The sequence below is a fragment of the Haemaphysalis longicornis genome, unplaced genomic scaffold (genome assembly GCF_048455015.1).
Source record: "Haemaphysalis longicornis isolate Haplotype H1 unplaced genomic scaffold, Haemaphysalis longicornis Haplotype H1 scaffold_8, whole genome shotgun sequence".
Classification (NCBI taxonomy): domain Eukaryota; kingdom Metazoa; phylum Arthropoda; class Arachnida; order Ixodida; family Ixodidae; genus Haemaphysalis; species Haemaphysalis longicornis.
The window spans coordinates 110432820-110451360 of record NW_027526445.1 but is presented as its reverse complement, the minus strand read 5'-3'; the positions used below and the strand labels follow the sequence as shown (position 1 = coordinate 110451360).

The following is an 18541-nucleotide window of genomic DNA, read 5'->3' as shown; positions in this document are numbered from 1 at the left end:
AAGATAATCCAGACCATGGGAAGCACTATCCACCCGCAGAAGTACAATGTCGCATTTCATCGCGAAACGAACGCGTCCACAACACACCGGAGGCGATGCACACACACACACATAGCTTTGGTCGCTGCATTGGCTTAGCTGCAAGCTTCGTTCGGACAATCAGCGATGCTACGACGATACAGAGCTGCGTGAGGACGACGTGCTAACCACTTCACGTATTTAAAAACACAGGGGCAAAGAACTAGGTTCATCGGAAGCAAAAAATCTTTCCTCCATTATAGTGCCTGAAATATACTGGCTAGTGTGCCGAGGGCGGGCTCCAGGCGGGCGCCGGGAGCGATGTACGCGGCCGTCTGCCGCTTGGGGCGCTGCCGTGCGGGAGTGTGCGCGTTCATCCGGCCCGAGCAGATCGCGCGGTTACCTCCGAGCTGCGTAGCAGACGGCAGCGGCAGAACTTTCCATTCCCGCTTGCGACGAAAGCGAGCGAAAGCGACGGGAATTCTGTCGCGCAACCAAAATTTGTCCCGACCATTCGACAAAAACGATCGTCGCGCGACAAAGCGACGGAATTCCTGCCGCTCTCACTCGCTTTCGTCGCAAGTGCGAACGGGCCTTTATGCGCAATCTCCGCCCCACATAAAACAAGCTCTTGCTTGTCGCCTGAGCATACGGTTGATATCTGACTACGTTACACTGTGCTTGCCAGTGTATTTAAACGATGTCACTAGGTTTGAAACGTACGCGCTCGGCGTGCAGCTTTGTAAACGCAAGCGGTTTCACATACGCACGCTATTTTGCTGCTAATAGAGTTTTAGTACAGCGTTTGTGGCCTTTGCATACGCTAAACGCTAAATTTTTGCGTCCCGCTACGTGACACCGCGATGGGAGTTTTAGTAGAGCGTCTCATCAGTTTTGCGTAGCGACACACTAATGCATACGGCGCCATCTGTCAAATGTTTTCCGAAATGTCTCGCCGGCTGATCTGCTAGCGGAGTGCCGGAGTGTTTGGACATTTTACGACTATCCAAACAAGTGCAAACAAACGCTTTCCCGTCAGTGTTGAATGCAACACATGGGTGCAGCTTGTCAGAACACGGGTTCTCGCTGATCGAGTGCAGCGTTGGTTTGCTCTTCGCCTTCACGTTCATCGCCGCTGATAAAGCGATCCGATCCGGCGCGTTTTGTGCACGGGTTCTGTGTCGGTTGAAAATGTCTTTTTTCACATGCCGCCGGTAGTAGGAATTACAACCACCGCAAAATAACACCCGGCACCAGCGGGGCCACATCTGAGACCGCGCTTTTTGGATAAACAGTGCGCGGTGCACCAAAGGGAACGAGCGCACGATTCTCCCCACGCGGCTGCGAGTTCGCCGCCGGTACCAACTGCAGCCCTGCAGCTACGTACACCGCGAAAGGGCAAGGCCAGGCCGCACACATGCGGCCAGGTCATTCGTTCGCTTTTCCAGCCTGTGTCCATGGTGTCTACAGAGATGAAAAAGCCGAAAGAGCTGGCCCGTAGCAGACAGCAGTCTGTGGGAGCCCAATAGCGGAAGTACGTCACCGCTGAGGAGCGGAGCATCATGGGAGGGGAGGCCAACAGCGAAGAAACAGTTGAAAGGAGGAGGAAATACGGCGCGACGATAATTCGCGGTTTTTGATTTACGATTTCTCAGCTAATACTCATCGCTTTAACAAAATTCTTGCAGGAGGAGATTGCTAATACATTGCTTTATTTGGTTACATGTACATCCATGCATCGGCGGAAGGCATTTCAGGACCCCTTTAACGGTGTACTTGTAGTCGCTCAGTTTTCAAGCAACGTTTATTTGTCAGGTAAGTGACATTCAAGTGAACGCCTATGCTGGCGCTGAAACCGCGCAACAAGCGCACGCTCCTTTGCTATAAGCACTCTCTCCACCGCACTGCCTCTTGCAGTTATGGACCAGTGAGAACGGTTGTTGCCGATTGGCAGCCGTTGCAGGTGACGACGCCGGTGGAGCTCACGATCGGGATCGTGTCCAGGCCGCAGGCAAAATAGGCGTCAGGATTGAACACACCTGCGTAAAAAATTCGAGACGTTCCTTATTTCTCAATGAAGAAGCTTGACTGTGTTACCTAAATGTATGGATTTACTAAAATTATCAATCGCGAAACAGTTTTCGTCTACGTGTGCCACTTTTCACACAACACCGACACAACACCAACAACACCAACAAACACCGAAAACAGCACCGACAACAACATGGACGTCGTTGGCTCGTTGGAGAACACTGGCATCAAAATGCAACGATAGATACATTTTACTTGTACACGGGCCATAGAAAAGCGAGCAGCCTCCACTGTTGCGACCCCCTCTATATTTTATATTTTCATTGTTTTTAATCTTGCTTGGGTCCTCAACCCTGGGCACAATTCGCGGAGAGCCGCCTGAATGAAAGACGGATTCATTTTTGGTAAACAGTTGCGGTTTTTATTAAATATTCTAATATTTTGTGTCCAATTCTTCTGTTGAGAGGAGAAGGCGCCCGCGAAATATCGCAGACCCCAAAGAAAATACGCAAGCCGTGCCTGTAGCCCCTTTTTTTTCGACCAGTAGCGCCATGTCATCGCTGTCAATGCTATTCTATTATGTTTAGCCGTCTGTTCGCCATGCACTATATCTTACAACGCCACGGCATCCTAGCGGTGACGCGACTCAGAGACAAGCCTGACGACGGGCGCTAACAAAAGGGGCCGTGGTACGAGCACAGCGCCGCGGCACACAATGTTGCTGCCGACTCGAGGCTCGGCTTGAATTCCCCCTATGTGCTGGGGCAGTGTCGTTCTCGGTTTTCTCGCTTTATGTCCATGCCTCTACTGCGGATATTTTTCCGACATGACCCTATGCCCTTAATAAAATCTTCTTCCCGTAGTTCAAAAACTTTTGGGAAAAAACACTGGCGCTTCGTATCTTTCTCCGCTTTGGTCACTGTAATGACTACATCGCATCTACCTTCCAACACTGCCGATATCATTAGCGGTGCTGGACGTCTACTCCTTGCGCGTGTCGTTTCCTTTTAAATGCAGAGCATTTCAGTAACTCACGATGTCACCCGCGTTGACGTCCGTAGTCGTAGTTCGCACCCCTCCCCCTACACTATATAAAAAAAATACTATCCGGCGCCAGGTTTCGATCCCTCGACCCTGCGGGCGGAACTCAATGTACATGGTGCTCTACCCACTGCGCCACAAAGCCGACACAGAATGGGAGGCTACGAACGCGCCTTATATTTAGGTGAAGAGAACTTTAGGGGCTCGCCTTGTCGTCGCAGCTCGCTCGCTGTAACGCTTCGATGTTAGGCGACTGCAGGAAGTAGGCGGTGCAGTGAGGTAACGGACCGAAGTAGAGCCGTACGGCGTACGGCAACGGCGTCCCACACAGGCTTCGAAAACCAAGCGCTTTATATTGTCGTATCCGTTCGAAACTCCTGAACCGCTGGCGTTTATGCTACGTCTCCCCGTTGTTTAGCGAAAAGAAAACTGCAGGTACATTTAAGCAAATATATTAACTAACCGGCAGGCTCTTGTGCGCTTAATTAGTAACGGTCGTTGGGTTAGGTTTTAACTATATTAAGCGGAAAAAGTGCCCGCAAGAAACGGTGCGTTCCAAACTGTGCAGTAAGGCGCGACGACTCATGCGATATGAAAGTAAGCAAAAAAAGAGCAGAACTCCCGCTCGTACTGTTTCAAGCAGGGGTCGCGCGAGCACTGCGAAGGCGGGAAATTTGAATTTCATTGGAAGGGCCTCCATTACATTTATCAAGAGAGGGGTGAGACAGCGCGGCGAACATTGTGATTGATGGTAGCTGTGAGCGGATAACGGCGCCACAGCCCATTATGGCGAATCACTGCTCTGCACTTCAGACAGCTTTGAAATGGAGTGGAACGGCTTTAATTTTATGCAACACCATCGATGAGGCACATAGTTCCGAAAAGCTGGTGCTTACTACAGCACCATTTCCCAGAACACCACCGTGAGGGTCACATATGAGTACTCACACTTCCTGCGGTATCTTCCGTAGCAGGGACAGGTCCCAATAGCGCAGTTGGTGCCAGTTGCCTCGTAGGCGCACACATTCAAGAAGGGGCACGTCTGTGAAAAAAGAACGCGAACGAGAACGCGCGGATAATGCTCCACCAGAGACCTTTGCATTATTTACTCTACTATTAATTCCAATGAAGACCAACTTCTCGGTGTAATGGATTTTAAGCTTATTAGAACTTGTGAAATAAATCCCATATGACTCTCAGCTCGTAAAAAATGCAAGGTATTTTCTTTCAGTGGTAAGCGCAACAACTGGAAACTCGCCCAAATCTCGCGCTAGGTATATAAATACTTTGGTGTTCAAATCGCACGCAAGGTCTCCTATCCGCATGTCACTGCTGTATGTGCAAAATCGCTGAAAATACGGGGGCACCTGCATTCCCCAGCTGCTATCTGCGCATCCAGGCCCGGTTAATCGGTAGGGCTTTGGAGATGGTCGGGGAGTATGGTATGCCGCCGGCTACAAGCGCAACCTGAATGGCATTGACCCGATTAAAGTTCTCTCTCACTTTCTCTCTCGCTCGCTCGATCACTCACTCTCGCTCTCTTTATACCTCTTTCACTCGCTGTCCCTCTTTAAACAGATGTTTATCTAACGCTGGCTATAATGTTCACACAATTTGTTGTGCGCACGACAAAGTTAAACCGATGTCACCGTTCGCGAGTCGTGGGTATCCGTGCCTATCTAACGATGGAATTTGGATGGATTTTTAACGTAATCAAAAAGGAAAGCACGCTATGCCCACGAATTAGATTGAATTGTGGTACTGTACTTCGCTATACCGCCACCTGCTACGGCTGCAGCAAATCGTTGCACCATTCACAACTGGAGCCGACGCTTCCAGTTTCTGAAAACGGCCGCGCGCATGCATATAGGGAACGAGAGCGGCCGCCAGGTATCAAGCAGGTAAGTGTTAGTACTTGTAAACCTGGCAGCGTTATTCCGTCCATTTGCATTCATAGGGACGCACATTCTCAAAGCCGATGGAAGCCGGCAGCCGGTTAAATAAAAAAAACCTGCTGGGCACTGTGTACAACCCTGCACAATACCTTTCCACTAGGTGTGTGCATGTGGTTGCGCCAAGATTCACGATGGAATGTTTTTAAAAAGATAAACATGGAGGACCAGCGGCATTCACTAACAAAATGTGTCGTCGTCAGCGAAGAGCAGACGATGCATGAGTGTGCTAGATTGTGAGAAAATGTCGTTCACGATCACTTCAATGACCTATCTTATGAGAACGCGGGTAGAACATTGTTATGCATAGCGCAGTAATGGTTGCAGCGCAAAATGGCGACAACGATCGACTCAACCAAGCAAAGAAGGCTCGCTAAAGGCGGAAGTCAGCTTTGGAGAGGAGATCGACGATAAAGCAATCGTGGTTTAGGGGCTGTATATCCAGCCAAACTCCCACAGTATCCCCCTCACTGGCTCAGGGAGGCCGCATAAGTACATGTCATGTGCATAGCGATGGAAGGCACTGAAGTGATAACTCGAGTATTTCAAACATAAAGCCCTATGTTGTAAGACTTTTTCACTCTTGAGCGGTGAACAAAATTGTCGCCAAGAAATGTCGTATAGCTGGACGTTTAGCAAAGCCATTTGGATACTTCGTTGTAACGACAGGCCATCGACGCGAAATGAAATAAACCTTTTCATTGAAACCAAACGTAGCGGTTGGTTTATTACCTTTCTCTGCATTAAGGAGGACCCATAACTGAATCTGTGTTCTGCAGGTACACTTGTCAACTTAACGAGTCCTGGTTTTTAAGTTCTACATTTCGAATCCCTTGCGGGAGCTTCGGCTGCCACACGTCCTTTTAGAACAAGCTTTAGCTTCAATGGAGGATACAAAACATGCCACAGAAATTGTTTAGGAACTTACGAACAAGCCACATCTTGTGGCGGTATTTTCCAGGAGCAGGCCTGCAATAGTAAAAGCAAGACACGGGTTTAACGGGGCTGGATGAAAAATGATTTGGCGTTTCGGTATATTTACCTTAATAAAAAAAGACAGCATCCCGAGATGCATTTGTCCACATTGTTTGAAGTTTTTATGTCGTTAGATGTTATCGTCCTTGTTATCGGCAGGACTAGTAATTTATCGTGATGTATGTTGCGATATATCAACAGCACCGAAACTCGGTGCTTTGAAGCACTGTGCACTGCATGAACTCTGAACTTGACCTATCGAGCCGCTATAAGTAGAGCTGTATTTTACACACTATTTCACCACTTTTCAGAAACGTTCAGGAGTGTTCGTTTAATGGGAACTTAGATGCAAGTTATCTTATCGAATACATTTCGTTTGGTACTTTCAACATTGCATTTAAAAATACATTTAGAACTTTCGCGCTTATAATAGAGAAACGATTAAACTGACCACAAAATTAGTAATCTAAAACATTTGTGCACCCCTTGGGAGCCTTTGTCAGGGAAATTTAAGACGCTTGTGAAGAAGCCCAAACGCAAATATTCACAAAATTTGTAGAACGCATCATGAATGTTTATTACGAACAGACATCCCTACCAAACGGGCCTGAAGTTGTAGTAGAAAGACGAGTAGGCTTGTTGGCTTGAAGTCGCACTCGTTACTTCAAACCTTTAGCCGTTATCGCTGGTGGGGCTCGCCTTTGAAAGGTAACGAGTTTAAATAATAAATTTGTTTCCTATAGAGATAAGACATTGAGTTATCGCTGCGGATGCCGCGATCATTGTCAGTTGCCGTATGGGCCATTGGCAACTGACAATGTTTGGCGTAGGTATTTTGTCCCTAAACAAGTAGTAATGGACTTATAGGGGCCATTGATAACGTCACAGATCAGGCCCTCCGCAAGAAACAAAAAACACAAACCGCCTCCTGCGATTGCATGTCTACTTCTGAAATTCATCCAAACCTGCACCTCCAATTAAACCTCAGCATCCCCGACCCTTGACTTTTCCTGTTCCCTTCAAGGAGGACAACGCAATGATAAGTATAATCTCATCTACTGTTTAACTTATCCAAGCAAAACTTACTGCCCTTACTAAACGTCTTCCTCTTGCCCTAACGTGCCGTATATACGGACGACCTCACACTGTTGATTGGTCAGGGCTCCACTTGTCCACAGCAGGATTCACCCCAGACTGTCATCTAGATCATCCACAGGTACGTACAGGCTCAGGGCCCCGATGCATTACAAACAAATGTGTGCTCATTACACCATGTGCTCCTGACTACTAGAAACGCATTGATGCAATTCGAGGTCCTGAGCTCCTCTTCAACAACCACCCAAAACCCATTGTACATTCACTAAGTATACTCGGACTACGCATACCCGAAAACGGTAGTGGCTTTAGCACCGTCACCCAACTCTCTCAACTAGTCTGCAGTGTTTCCCATCGCTGGTTTGGTGTGGTGGTGGCGAGCATTTTGGAGCCCGAAAGCTTTCGCAGCAACGTCACCTTCAACGTACCTGCATGGGGCTGCGGTGGCAAACGCTTAGGTTAGGACACTCCACCACCACACGACTTTGGGGTCGACATATTGCCTTACATCAAGCAGCACATCACCGTAGCTTTTATGCCCCGTCATGTGCTTAAAGGATAGAACATCGCCCGCCAAGCCACTCGTCCAGGCGTGTTGCAGACGACCCTTACTTCACCCCTGGCTGCACGGACGCCTGCCACTGCTGTACCAACTGAGCATTCGCTATCGAAATAGTTGATCACAGCTGGCTACCGCTCCCGACGGCCTCTGTGAGCACTACCACGTACAGAAGGACTACCGAAGCAGGCACAAAGAAGCCCTACATTGCGTCACTCTACTCACACTCTAAAGAAGCCTGCCACGGATATTTACACGACCACATTACACTCACAGCCCCCGGTTTCCTTCAGGCTCAGCCCAACCTGCTCGACATCCTCCTCATTTGGGCACCCAGCCACGCTGACCACCCTGGAAACGATGCCGCCCAGGCCGCTGCACAGCAGGCCCAAACCAGCGCTACCGCCCCTGTGCCTACGTCAGGCCGTCTTCTACTGGCAGCCTCCTCTCCAAGGCACCCATATAGGCTTCTTTATTCTTCTCACCCACAACCACTTCAGCCAAGGCAGTCATCCTTCCTAACACCCGAACCTCTCTCAGCATGACAGCACTACCCTCTGAAGCCTAAAAACTCAAGCCCTGTCCTTATACTACATAAAAAAATCTACCGTCCCCAATACCACAATATCTTTGCGTACTACTACTCCCTGGCACCCTATACCACTTGGTACGCGTGTGCCAGAAATTCTCTACGTCATCATCCACACCAAACTCTAGCTGCAAACTAGGGATGTATCGGCTGACCAGCTAGGAGCTTGTGGCGCAACTAACCGTCGTCGCTACAGCCCGGTGGACGAACCACGACCACTGGCTGCCGGACGACTGAGGATGCCCCTTCAGAGTAGGTGGCCTGGTCATCTACCACCAAGTTCTCGCTTTAATTAAATGCCTACGCGCTCACTCTGCACCCCTAGTTACCATTTGGGCACTCATCCTTCCGTAAAACGTAATGCGATATTGTGAGACAGGGGTAATGTACTTAGGGGAAGGAATTATAAACATCGGAAATAAATAAACGCAGTGTCCACTGTGCCGTCCTCAGCGTTGCAGCCAAGGCGACTGTGCTGTCTAACGACGTTCGAATATTTAAAATTACGCTGCCACAGGGCGCAGCGCTTGGCATTGTGGCGTAAAGTTTCCGTCTAAGCTTCCAGATACCCAGCCGGGTAGTGCGGGTCCCGTGTGGGCCAGTTTTGGTTTTTGCTATGAAATAAATTTTAATCGGAATGGCCTGGGCTAGTTCTTGGTCTTTTAAATTATTGGTTTTTGTTCCTTAGGTTTTGTTTTGTTAGGTTACGTTTGATTACGTGACCTTACGTTAGGGAGAGCAAAAAGGTGGAATACGAGGCAGTTCTTTTTTTACGAAACGCCGGTGAACGTCGCTTCAGTACTGTGCTTGTACTTCCTTGGGACGTCACTTTAGACACTAGACACAGCCATACCGCAATATCAAGTTGCTTGCACGGACTTGAATATATTGTCACTTACATTCGAAGGGGTCCGAAGGACACTTCTTCGCTCGGCACTGGTATCCGCCGGTACACTGGAGAAATAAAGCAGCGAGGCGAAAACAGAGCGGTTGATTTGAATTAAACTGCACTGGATGTTGCTTCCAGCAACAACCCTGTGCACAGTTGTATAAGGAGTGGGGAAAAAAGGACAGGTCAAGGGCCAAATTTGACCACTGTAAATATGTAACCAAAATAACAGTAGCATGAAGTGATTTAATGAGTGACAGAATAATATCTACGCAATGCATTCGCTTTCATGGCGATTCTGGCCACCGCAGTGACGTCCGGTTCTGCAGAGCGCGCGCCGTTCATGCCGTCGCCATTTATTACTTGTGAGATAGGTAGCGGGTTCGACCCCGGCTGCAGTTGCTGCATTTCTGAAGGGGGCGTGACGTGAAAATGCCTGTGTGCCTAGATTAGCGCACGTTAAAGATCTCCAGGTGATCGGAAAAAACCGGTAGCCGTCCACTACGGCCTGCCTCAAAGGCAAGGTGTAGCCTCAAAGCGTTAACTCGCATAATCAATCAATCTTGAGTGAGATATTGTAATAAAACTTATTTTGATCATAATTTTCATAAAACAGTGGGTGTTAAGTTTGGGATAAATAAATTTCCCATAGACTTAACACTGCTCCCATTTTGCGACCGAGGCAGGTCCTCTCCAGGAAACTGCTCCTAAGAGTCAGGAAAGCAATCCAGTTAGTACTCGAATCATTGACTCTGCAAATCAATAATTACAAGTAACTCCTCTGGTCAGGCTGTAAATATTTTTGTAAAGATGGCGTCTTCTTCTCCGAAAACCTTTCTCATAGAGCACTTCCTCCTCCTCTATGAGGCATGTTGTTGCCGCAAATTTGCAGTAAATGCCATTAAGAAGACGCTCGCCAATGCAGCACCCATCCTCCACACCATATCTAAATGGTTGCACCAAATGGGGGGGGGGGGGGACCTGCCCGAGCCGTTGCCAACAGTGTTCAGCGTACTCTACAATTCAATTGCATAACAGCATTTGCCTTGTGGACCATTCGCAGAACACTGTTTTGTCCCTGTAGATGCAGTTCCTCGTGGTTCTCTACAATAGCTCCAGGAAAATCCAGTGGAATCGAACCCACCGATTTCTGATGATCTATACTACCGGGTGGTGGCCTTGTCAGGAGACTACATGCATGTATTTATTTCCGAAATAAATAGAAAAATTAAAATCAGATCGTCATACCCCCTCACCTCATTATAGGCTAGGCAAAGTTTTCCTTCAGAGCCGTCTTACGTGTGCGGCGTGAGCGGTGTCTGCATGCACCTTGGAACCTCGAACATGACATCCACCATTTGAAGCGTGTACTCCAATTTCCCCTTTCCTCCTGCGGCCTTCTCTTTGCGAGTACAAGAAGTCGCCCTGTTATTACTACAACTAGCACACTCGAGAGCTCTACATAAGGTTCCTCAATGCATTCGTCTCAATGTTTTCAGTACGGCAGCTGTTAACCAAACACTTTTTCATAATCGATAGATGAGTGGGTCCCGGTTGCCTCGTTGAAAGGGGCGGTTAGTTCAAGAACTGCCGCCCTGAAGTCCAACCTGTTTCCTAGGGTGGTGGAAGTACAGGATGTCCCCTGTGCGGTTTATAATACCTAGATAAACAACTTGTATACAATGAAGATAAGGGTGTTAGGACTACTGATTGCGAACTACTGTAGCCCGATATCTAAAACATACCAGCGCCGCCTTCGACATTATTGTGAAGCTCCAATTCCGGCGGCGCGGTAATGAATAAAACAGGACTTTTTACATTGAATTGTCGATCGTGTGTCCTACGAGTTTACTATAATCAATTTGACGAAATTTATGCAGTCTTTCGAACGGAACCACGAGTATCAGATAATAGGAAGAGCGTTCGCTGCAAGCGTCCTTGTTGTGGGCTTAAGCTTTCAGGCTAACACCGCATTCAACAAAACATCATGTCTACGAGTCCTCCTTGTACTACTACGAAGCTCATAAACCCGAAGGATAAATGTCCCTGTTCTACAAGTTATCGCAGATCGGTTTGTCACGGTCTAATATGACAGCTGATGTCACAGCTGACGACCGACAGGACTCGAGCATTTTGCGTATTACGGTTGTCCCTTGGACGGGAGGGAAGATTGGATTTTTATGTCGTGATAGTGCTGCTCCGGCTTTGGCAAGGAGTATGGGGTTACGTGCATTCTCGTACAGATTCAGACAGAGATTTCTGGGAACAATAACAACCTTCACGAGGTCATTGTGAAGTGTAAACATGAATTGTGGTTCACCAGCAGAGTCGTTTAAATCTGGGTGTTGGTACTACGAGGACTGTGAGAATAAATGTATTGATGCAGGAGACCTCTTTTGCATCTGGTCCTGCAGGAGGACTACACAATTATTTTTTATTTGCGCTTCTGTTTCCCCTCTTGTGAGCGATATGTGGTAAAAAAAACTGCATAATACCAGCCAAACCACACTGCGAATGCGGGGGGCGGGGGCAACGGAGGTTAGGGAAGTCGTTCCCACCCAGGATGGGCCCATAAAATGCCCGCCCAACTGTGCAGTGTGTCATTCCTGTCTCCCGTCCTCTCCATGCTGTATGGTATGCATTGAAGTATTCCCTCAAAGAGGCGCCGTTGATTCGCTTCAAATTTTGCTTAGCTGAATACGGCCACAGCACTCTTGGTCGGTATGCCATGCAAATTTCTCGCATGAAGGCTACGGGGGTAATTAGAGTGCCTCATTAGTTAACTGGCCAATTATCTGAACCGTAAAAGACGACGACGCGGTGGGAATGATTGCTTTGTGTCCTTAATGCCCAATCTTCGGCGAAGAGAACGGTGATTAGAACTAACAGAATATGCGGATCAAAGAGATGCATCCAGAGACCAGGAGGTTCGGTGAAAAGTGTGGTATACTTTGCATTACCTCCTGATAGTTGTGACATTCCCTGTTTTTGACAGCAGCAATCAAGGAAGTTAGGGTCTAGCTTTTCGGCGAATGACAGGCATACGAATTGCGGCAGAAACAATGAATACTTTGTGCCTGTTACCCAACTAAGCCTTCAAACAATCTGCGTGATCCCCTGCCAACGTTGAGTATAGCTACGCTGGTATGTTTCACACAATAGGATACTTACAGAGCAAACGGGGCCGAGCGTTCCGGTACCTGCACAGTAAAATGCGTAATTGTATACATCTGCTTCAAAGTGAAGTACAATAGGCATTTACAGGTACAATAAGAACACCGTAAAAATCTGTCTTAACGTCGAATTCGTGCTCGTATATCATAATGGCGCGATAGGACCGCAAGGAACACTCTACGAATTTGCCTGAATTCCGGTCTCTAGTTGTCACCTTCAGGGTGCATTCATTGTGTATTCTTCCTTTCAGTGATACAGGCAGCTTACATTTAAATGTTTGGTGGTGCTTGGCGAGTGCACCCAACATAGTAAAAATTACCACTCAATCAAGCAATCAACAAATCACCAGTCTACAAAACACACATTCTACAAATCAAGTAATCTATCGGGCCCACAAGGAATCAAATAATCAGTGAGTCACTCTTTTAGTCAACCAGGAACTTACATTTCTTTGACGTGGCGCACTTCTGCCCTTTTGCGTAGTTGTAGTACGTGATGCATAGTTCCCCAAAGCCAGTGCACTGCGAGTTCTGCATACGTGAACAGAAAGCGGGTTTACAACAAGTTTAGATCTTCGCATTTGTGACACGGTAACTGAAACGTGGCTTTACCTTGCTACTGACACGGAATGTCTTCTATTTCGGCGGCGATGCTTAAATGTGTTTGACCATCAGTTTTGGCGCTCTGACAAATGGGTTGTTTACACCAACACCATATCCACGTTGACTTTTGCTGCTTAGTATCGCTGATTCAAAGCTTATTAGTTTGTGCTTTTCGAGCTTTAAGCAAACTAATTTCGCGCGGATGTTGTCAGAGGATACAGCCTACGTACTAATTCGAATGAGATTATTCCGCCAGATTCTAAAGCCAGAAAATATCCGTCATAAGTGTACGGCAAGTAATAATTGTCCAGGAGTAACGTAAAACTTCTCGATCGTTTTGCAGACTATGTGTTTAGGGTTGATATTTTTAAGGGCCCACCTTTCTGTATGCTTGTTGTGGCTTTTATGCAATTGTTTTATCTAGTTCCTAAACTTTTCTTTTGTTTTATTTGTTCGGCATTCTGTGCTCCCTCGGCACCATTGGCTCTACTTTTTTATTCAGCCTTGTCATTGAATTTTGTTGGTTGAATTTTATTTCCTGTCTTTTTTACATTTAATTTTTCTTTGCTCTTTCATTGTTTCCATGACCTCCAATAATTACTCCATTTTATTGCAACCATCCCCATCTGGCGTATCAAGCGCTGCCTCTAGTAGAATGGACTTCTCCAGTTAACATAAAGATTCTCTCCCTCTCCGCTCTACACCGACCGTATATTCAGCGATATTGCTGGGGGTATCAAGGGTGTGCTCTCCTCTGATAGCCGCCTGCACACATGCCTAAAAAGACAAAACTATTGTCATTTAGACCATCTTGGGCAATGGCATGAACGCCTTTATGACTGTTTGCTCATCGCCCCGCTTCATTCCTCTAATTTCCTTGGTAGTCTACATACAGTGCACATAAATGATAGTGAAATTACCTGCGCTGAATGGGAAGGCATTGTGGCTTTCCCTGACGATACGTAACAGGTATAAATCATGACTGCGTTATGCGAGTTTCATGAAGCTACCAGAATACAGTTTCGCCTTCTCAGGTCAGAGTTCTGGATGGCCCCTAACGTGGTCACATGCCAACATAGGAGAACAGTCATTGGAAATGACGGCTGCCAGCAGAACTTGAGGGCCGATTCGCCAAATTTACGTTTGCCTGCGACATCAACATACCTTCTCAGGTTCCCACATACGCACTGAGAAGAGGATCGAGCCATGAAGCTTAAAGGTGCCATGGCAGAATCACGACCGAATCAAAATTTCTCATGCATATATTTTTTTTGCATCTTAACCACGTAGGCGTACCTTGTAAGTGTCTTAGTAATGAGGGTTCCCCGCATATTTGGGTAGTTGACATAAGGTATGCGAAGGTTCTGTACCTGTCAATACCACCTATACTCCGCTCATCACCAACAAGGGGATCTCTCCTCACCCCCCTTCAGATGTTCATCCTTAGCACCTATTATCCGAGCAGACTTCAAACATAACTTAAAAAGAGCGAACGATGAAAAAGAAAAAAAAAATCGAACAAAAAAAAAAGCCAACGATGAAAGACAGCAAAGGAGGAGAGCGTCGGGCAATAGGGAGGGGAGGGCGGTTTGCCGCGGCGGCGCAAGCCAGCACTCTTCGAAAGTGTGTGGTGGGGGAGGGAAGGGGGCAGCATGCTGTGCCCGCACGAGGCACTCGACGGCGCGACGCTTGGCGAAAACATGAGGGGGGGGGGGGGCGTGCGCGTGACTATGATGTGCGTTTCCTTAAGAAGCAGTTCGCGGTCCCTTCCTGAGACGCACTTCGCGCCGCCGACGCTGAGGCTCATCATCGCTCCCGTCGAGAGAACCCACCACGGAGTACTGCCTCAACGCACTGCTGCTGTGCCCAAATATCGCATTAGGGAGTATCGTAATCGCCATCATCTTTTTATGTTTCTTTGTCTAGTCTGAAAAATCGTTCATTTATTCGCTTGTGGAAATACGTCGCAGCGAGCAGGACGGTACCCAAGCCAATGAGGTATATGTGTACCTGTCAGATCTGGTAAATGAAATACTACGTACTGTCGTGCAGGCAGCAGCTGCAGCCCCATGGTGAGAGAGCAGCACTCCTGTAAGTAGGCAACAATGCAATCAATGAAGTAAAATGACAGTGCTCTCGGGATTCATACGGTGACACTAATTTCATTTACTGGCCACGGGACAATTTTAGCAAGCGCTCACTAATGGGGTCAGAATTTACCACGGAGTGGAAAGTGACACGGCCAGGGATATGAAGTCACACGTCAACAGACCGTTTTCAGTTCGTTTTAAGAGCGTTTATTTCACCGCAGGGCCTAGACGAAGGGTATGATAAGATAATAATTGTAAAAGTATTTCATGAACGTGATGGTCCATTCCGAGATAGGTGCGATCCTAGCACTACAGGTCCAATCCAGAACAGGATTTAAACGTGTCCATATGCCGTTCTGCGACACTAAACAGAACTAAAACATCAAAACCAGCCTCCTTTAGCAACAGAATACGTAGAATGGAGGCAAAAACATTTGACAGCAAAACATCACGAATCTTGTATCAATTTCGTTGCTGCTTCAGTTTTACCCGAGGTCATTCGCGTCCAAATCCACGATTGTACCCCTAGGCTACTGAAGCCTAACACCGGGGGTTTCTTTGCAGTTACGTGATCTAACCAAAACAGTGTTCTCCGCAAACCAGTTGGTGACTCTGGGTGCGTACAGGCCGTGGCGGTGTTCTACATACAGTAGAATATAATCTCGCTAAATGAACATAAAAAGGTTCGCTTGTTCTTCCCTATTGTTGCAGCTGATGGGGAGCGACATTCTGTAGCCAAATAATGCCGCAAACTAGAAGAACTTTTATTGCGAAGTTAATCATTGGCCACTTACCCGATTATAAGAGCCCACGTTTGGAACATTAAGTATACGCCGGCACTCGGAAGGCTACAAGCGATCTTTCCTAGACTCATATCCACAAAAATGCAAATGGCGTCCAGGGAAAGCTAACCTATAACATAAATGGGCATCTCCACAGAAACCTGATCCACGTACTCGCTCATTAGGGAGCAGGACAGTAGATTAACTGGAGGCGCCATTGCTCAGCTGTCAGCCCGGCTCACAGCAATCCATCGAGCTGGCCAAAATTCTCTAGAGGGGCTCCAGAGGCAGGTAACGTGGAGGGCATTGTGACTTGTCCCTCTGGTCCCCTTCCGTCTACCAGCGAAGGCCCAAATAAAGCTCCTCCCCTCTCTTCTCTCCGGAATAGCAGCATTCGTTAAATGTACACGCAATTAACAGAATTTTAGACAGTGTCCTTCCCCTTCGTTTCGATCCAGGTAGCAGCTCGAGCTCTGCGATTTCTTTTGCAAGGTACCAATGAAAGCAGAAAACAATTAAAACAAAGTATTTACGTTTTATTTCGAACGATGCCGTTATACCACTGGTCGCGCACACTGTTAAGAGCGAAACACACCTTTGCGCTGTGTAAAACCACGTTACACGGTAAATGTTAACGTGATTGCCCAACGCCTGCTTTATTGAAGTCTGGGATCACGGATGACCAATATTTCTCCCTGAGTTGATGAGACTTCCTAACCGCAACTTCTAAGAAGCCCTCTGTCCTAATATGGCACTGCCCCGTGAAGCGAAGGTGGGCAGTGGGAGTTTCTGTTAAGAAAAAATTGACATACACCTGCACAGCAGTCGTACGGCTACAAAAGAAAACGTTCAGAAAAGCTTTGAGAAACTTTCTAGTCTTGAAATTATACTTGCAACTATTAAAGAAAATTGGGCCTTGTCCTGCCACAGAAACGTACTCCACATTGGTGATTTCCCATGCAATTTTTGAAGCTTGTTGCAATAACGTAAGCTCAGTCTATCTCAGCGAAACAACGTGAAGAAACTTACCGAGAATGAAAACAACAATCGGCACCATAGCGTTCGCCATCATCGGGAAGGAAGACTTGCAGCTTCCGGTCCTAGGGAAAAACTGTGTCTTCTTTGAAAGCACCGCTAATTTATACGCAAAACCTGTTGACGGATCTGCATAGAATGTCCATAAAAAGGGAAACTGCGCACTTTTCTAATTCGAGTTGCCACGTGCCTACTTTTAGACATGAAAACAGACCAGCTTCTTTATTTAACCGCACGGGTTGGAATATGCACACGCGATCGGCCATTTTTTTTTGTTGCTGGTATTTTTGGAAATTTCTTTCTAAGTTCAGCATGTCTCACGGGGACTATTTTTGCGCCAATTTTCCGGAATTCCACATGAAGACGAAAAGATGTGATTTAGCACACTGTCTGTGCTGTATTTGTTGCGCAAAGGCAGTATATTCTTAAATGTGAATGCATGAATAGGCGGCCAATTGGAGGGACAAAGCTGAGCTTCGGCCTTGGGTGGCGTCTGGTGCCTGCAGCGGCTCTTAAAGGGACCCTGGAAAACTTTTTTTTCACTATTTTAAAAATCTTACATGCTTGCAGAACATATTCACCCAACACACCCAGTACTTAGTTTTTGGGGTGGCAAAGTACCTCAGCTAAAAATCACTGCCCTCCGTCAATCATATAATTTGAAAAGTCGCTCAAAAGGTTTTTCTCTCTTTCCCTGTCTTGACATTCTTCGACGGCCCGAACTACGTCACTGAGGCCTTGTAGGGGCTGTTGACCGGTTTTCCTCCAGTTGCAGCAATGAATGCTTTTCTATAGCAACTTTAAAAATAAAGCAACAAAAACAAAGCAGAAACGGGAGGCGTACCCGGTGCGGCGAGAAATAACGCACTGCCGCTTCGTGCTGGCGACAACTGTAGCTTTCGCAGTGCTTCCAGACGCGAAGGAAAGAGTGAAAGCGTTTGTCGATAATGTTGCAGGGTCCCTTTAAACTCCAACCGGCTGCGAGGAATTGTACCCTGTTCGCGGCACAAAAAGAAAACACACGAAGAAAAAGGGTGCGCCCTTTGGCAGCGAATGCGGGCACGCGTTAGCTTGAGTCCCTATTGGCTGCGACTTGTATTGCGCATACTGCGGACACACATGCTACGCATACGTTCGCATTCCGCGAGAGTGTGTATGCGTTGGCCTGACGTCTTTAATAACTGCGGTGTATCGTATGGGTGATGAGTCAGCAATGAACGGAAAAAAATCAAATCCCCTTTCTTAAGAAAGAGATGGTTAAAACGCGAAGCTTTCTCCTATGCAACGTAATAAAACTACTCCAACCATGTCTGAACGGCGCAGTAGGACAGACGTCCGCTTCATAACGCGAAGTACCCAGGTTTGGGTTTTGACCTCGGCAAGCGTTTTCCTTCCTTTTGAGGTGCTTGATGTGCCTTTTCATATCGCCACCATCGCTTTGTGAAACCAACTGTGTAAGGTGGGCTTTCCTGCAGGACGTTTTTTGTGACGAACGATGCCCTCAGTGAGCCATCGAAAGCGTAGCTTTTTTTAAAAGGCAGCGCTTTGTCCGATTGTACACTCATATTGCATGCGTGGGTAAGCACTTGCCTGATGTTTCATTAACAAGTACTGCTGACGCACAATGATAGTTCCGTTGCTTGGAACGACGTCAGGTTTGGAGTAATGACTACCAAACAAGGTAGCAAATTGGGCGAGTTGGATAGCAT

The 18541-nt window shown here is 47.2% G+C and overlaps 1 protein-coding gene across 1 annotated transcript; it reads right to left on the bottom strand.

Annotated features, from left to right (window-relative positions):
• Positions 1-1706: 1706 nt before the first annotated feature.
• Positions 1707-16954, bottom strand: LOC144148897 (uncharacterized). The gene is made up of 8 exons (XM_077680423.1): positions 16827-16954; positions 14968-15014; positions 12769-12853; positions 12321-12349; positions 9160-9214; positions 5971-6011; positions 4039-4132; positions 1707-2057 (listed from the first exon to the last, which is right to left on the bottom strand). Exons 1-8 carry the CDS (start codon positions 16867-16869, stop codon positions 1936-1938), a joined length of 516 nt encoding a protein of 171 aa, XP_077536549.1. The 5' UTR covers positions 16870-16954; the 3' UTR covers positions 1707-1935.
• Between the last annotated feature and the right edge of the window lie 1587 nt (positions 16955-18541).

Coding starts and splice junctions, on each gene's coding strand:
- LOC144148897 (XM_077680423.1), bottom strand. CDS start 16,869: ATGATGGCGAACGCTATGGTGCCGATTGTTGTTTTCATTCTCG. Junction 6,012..9,159: donor TCCTTCGGACCCCTTCGAAT/GTAAGTGACAAT, acceptor TTACTATTGCAG/GCCTGCTCCTGGAAAATACC. Junction 2,058..4,038: donor CGGAAGATACCGCAGGAAGT/GTGAGTACTCAT, acceptor TTTTTTACGCAG/GTGTGTTCAATCCTGACGCC.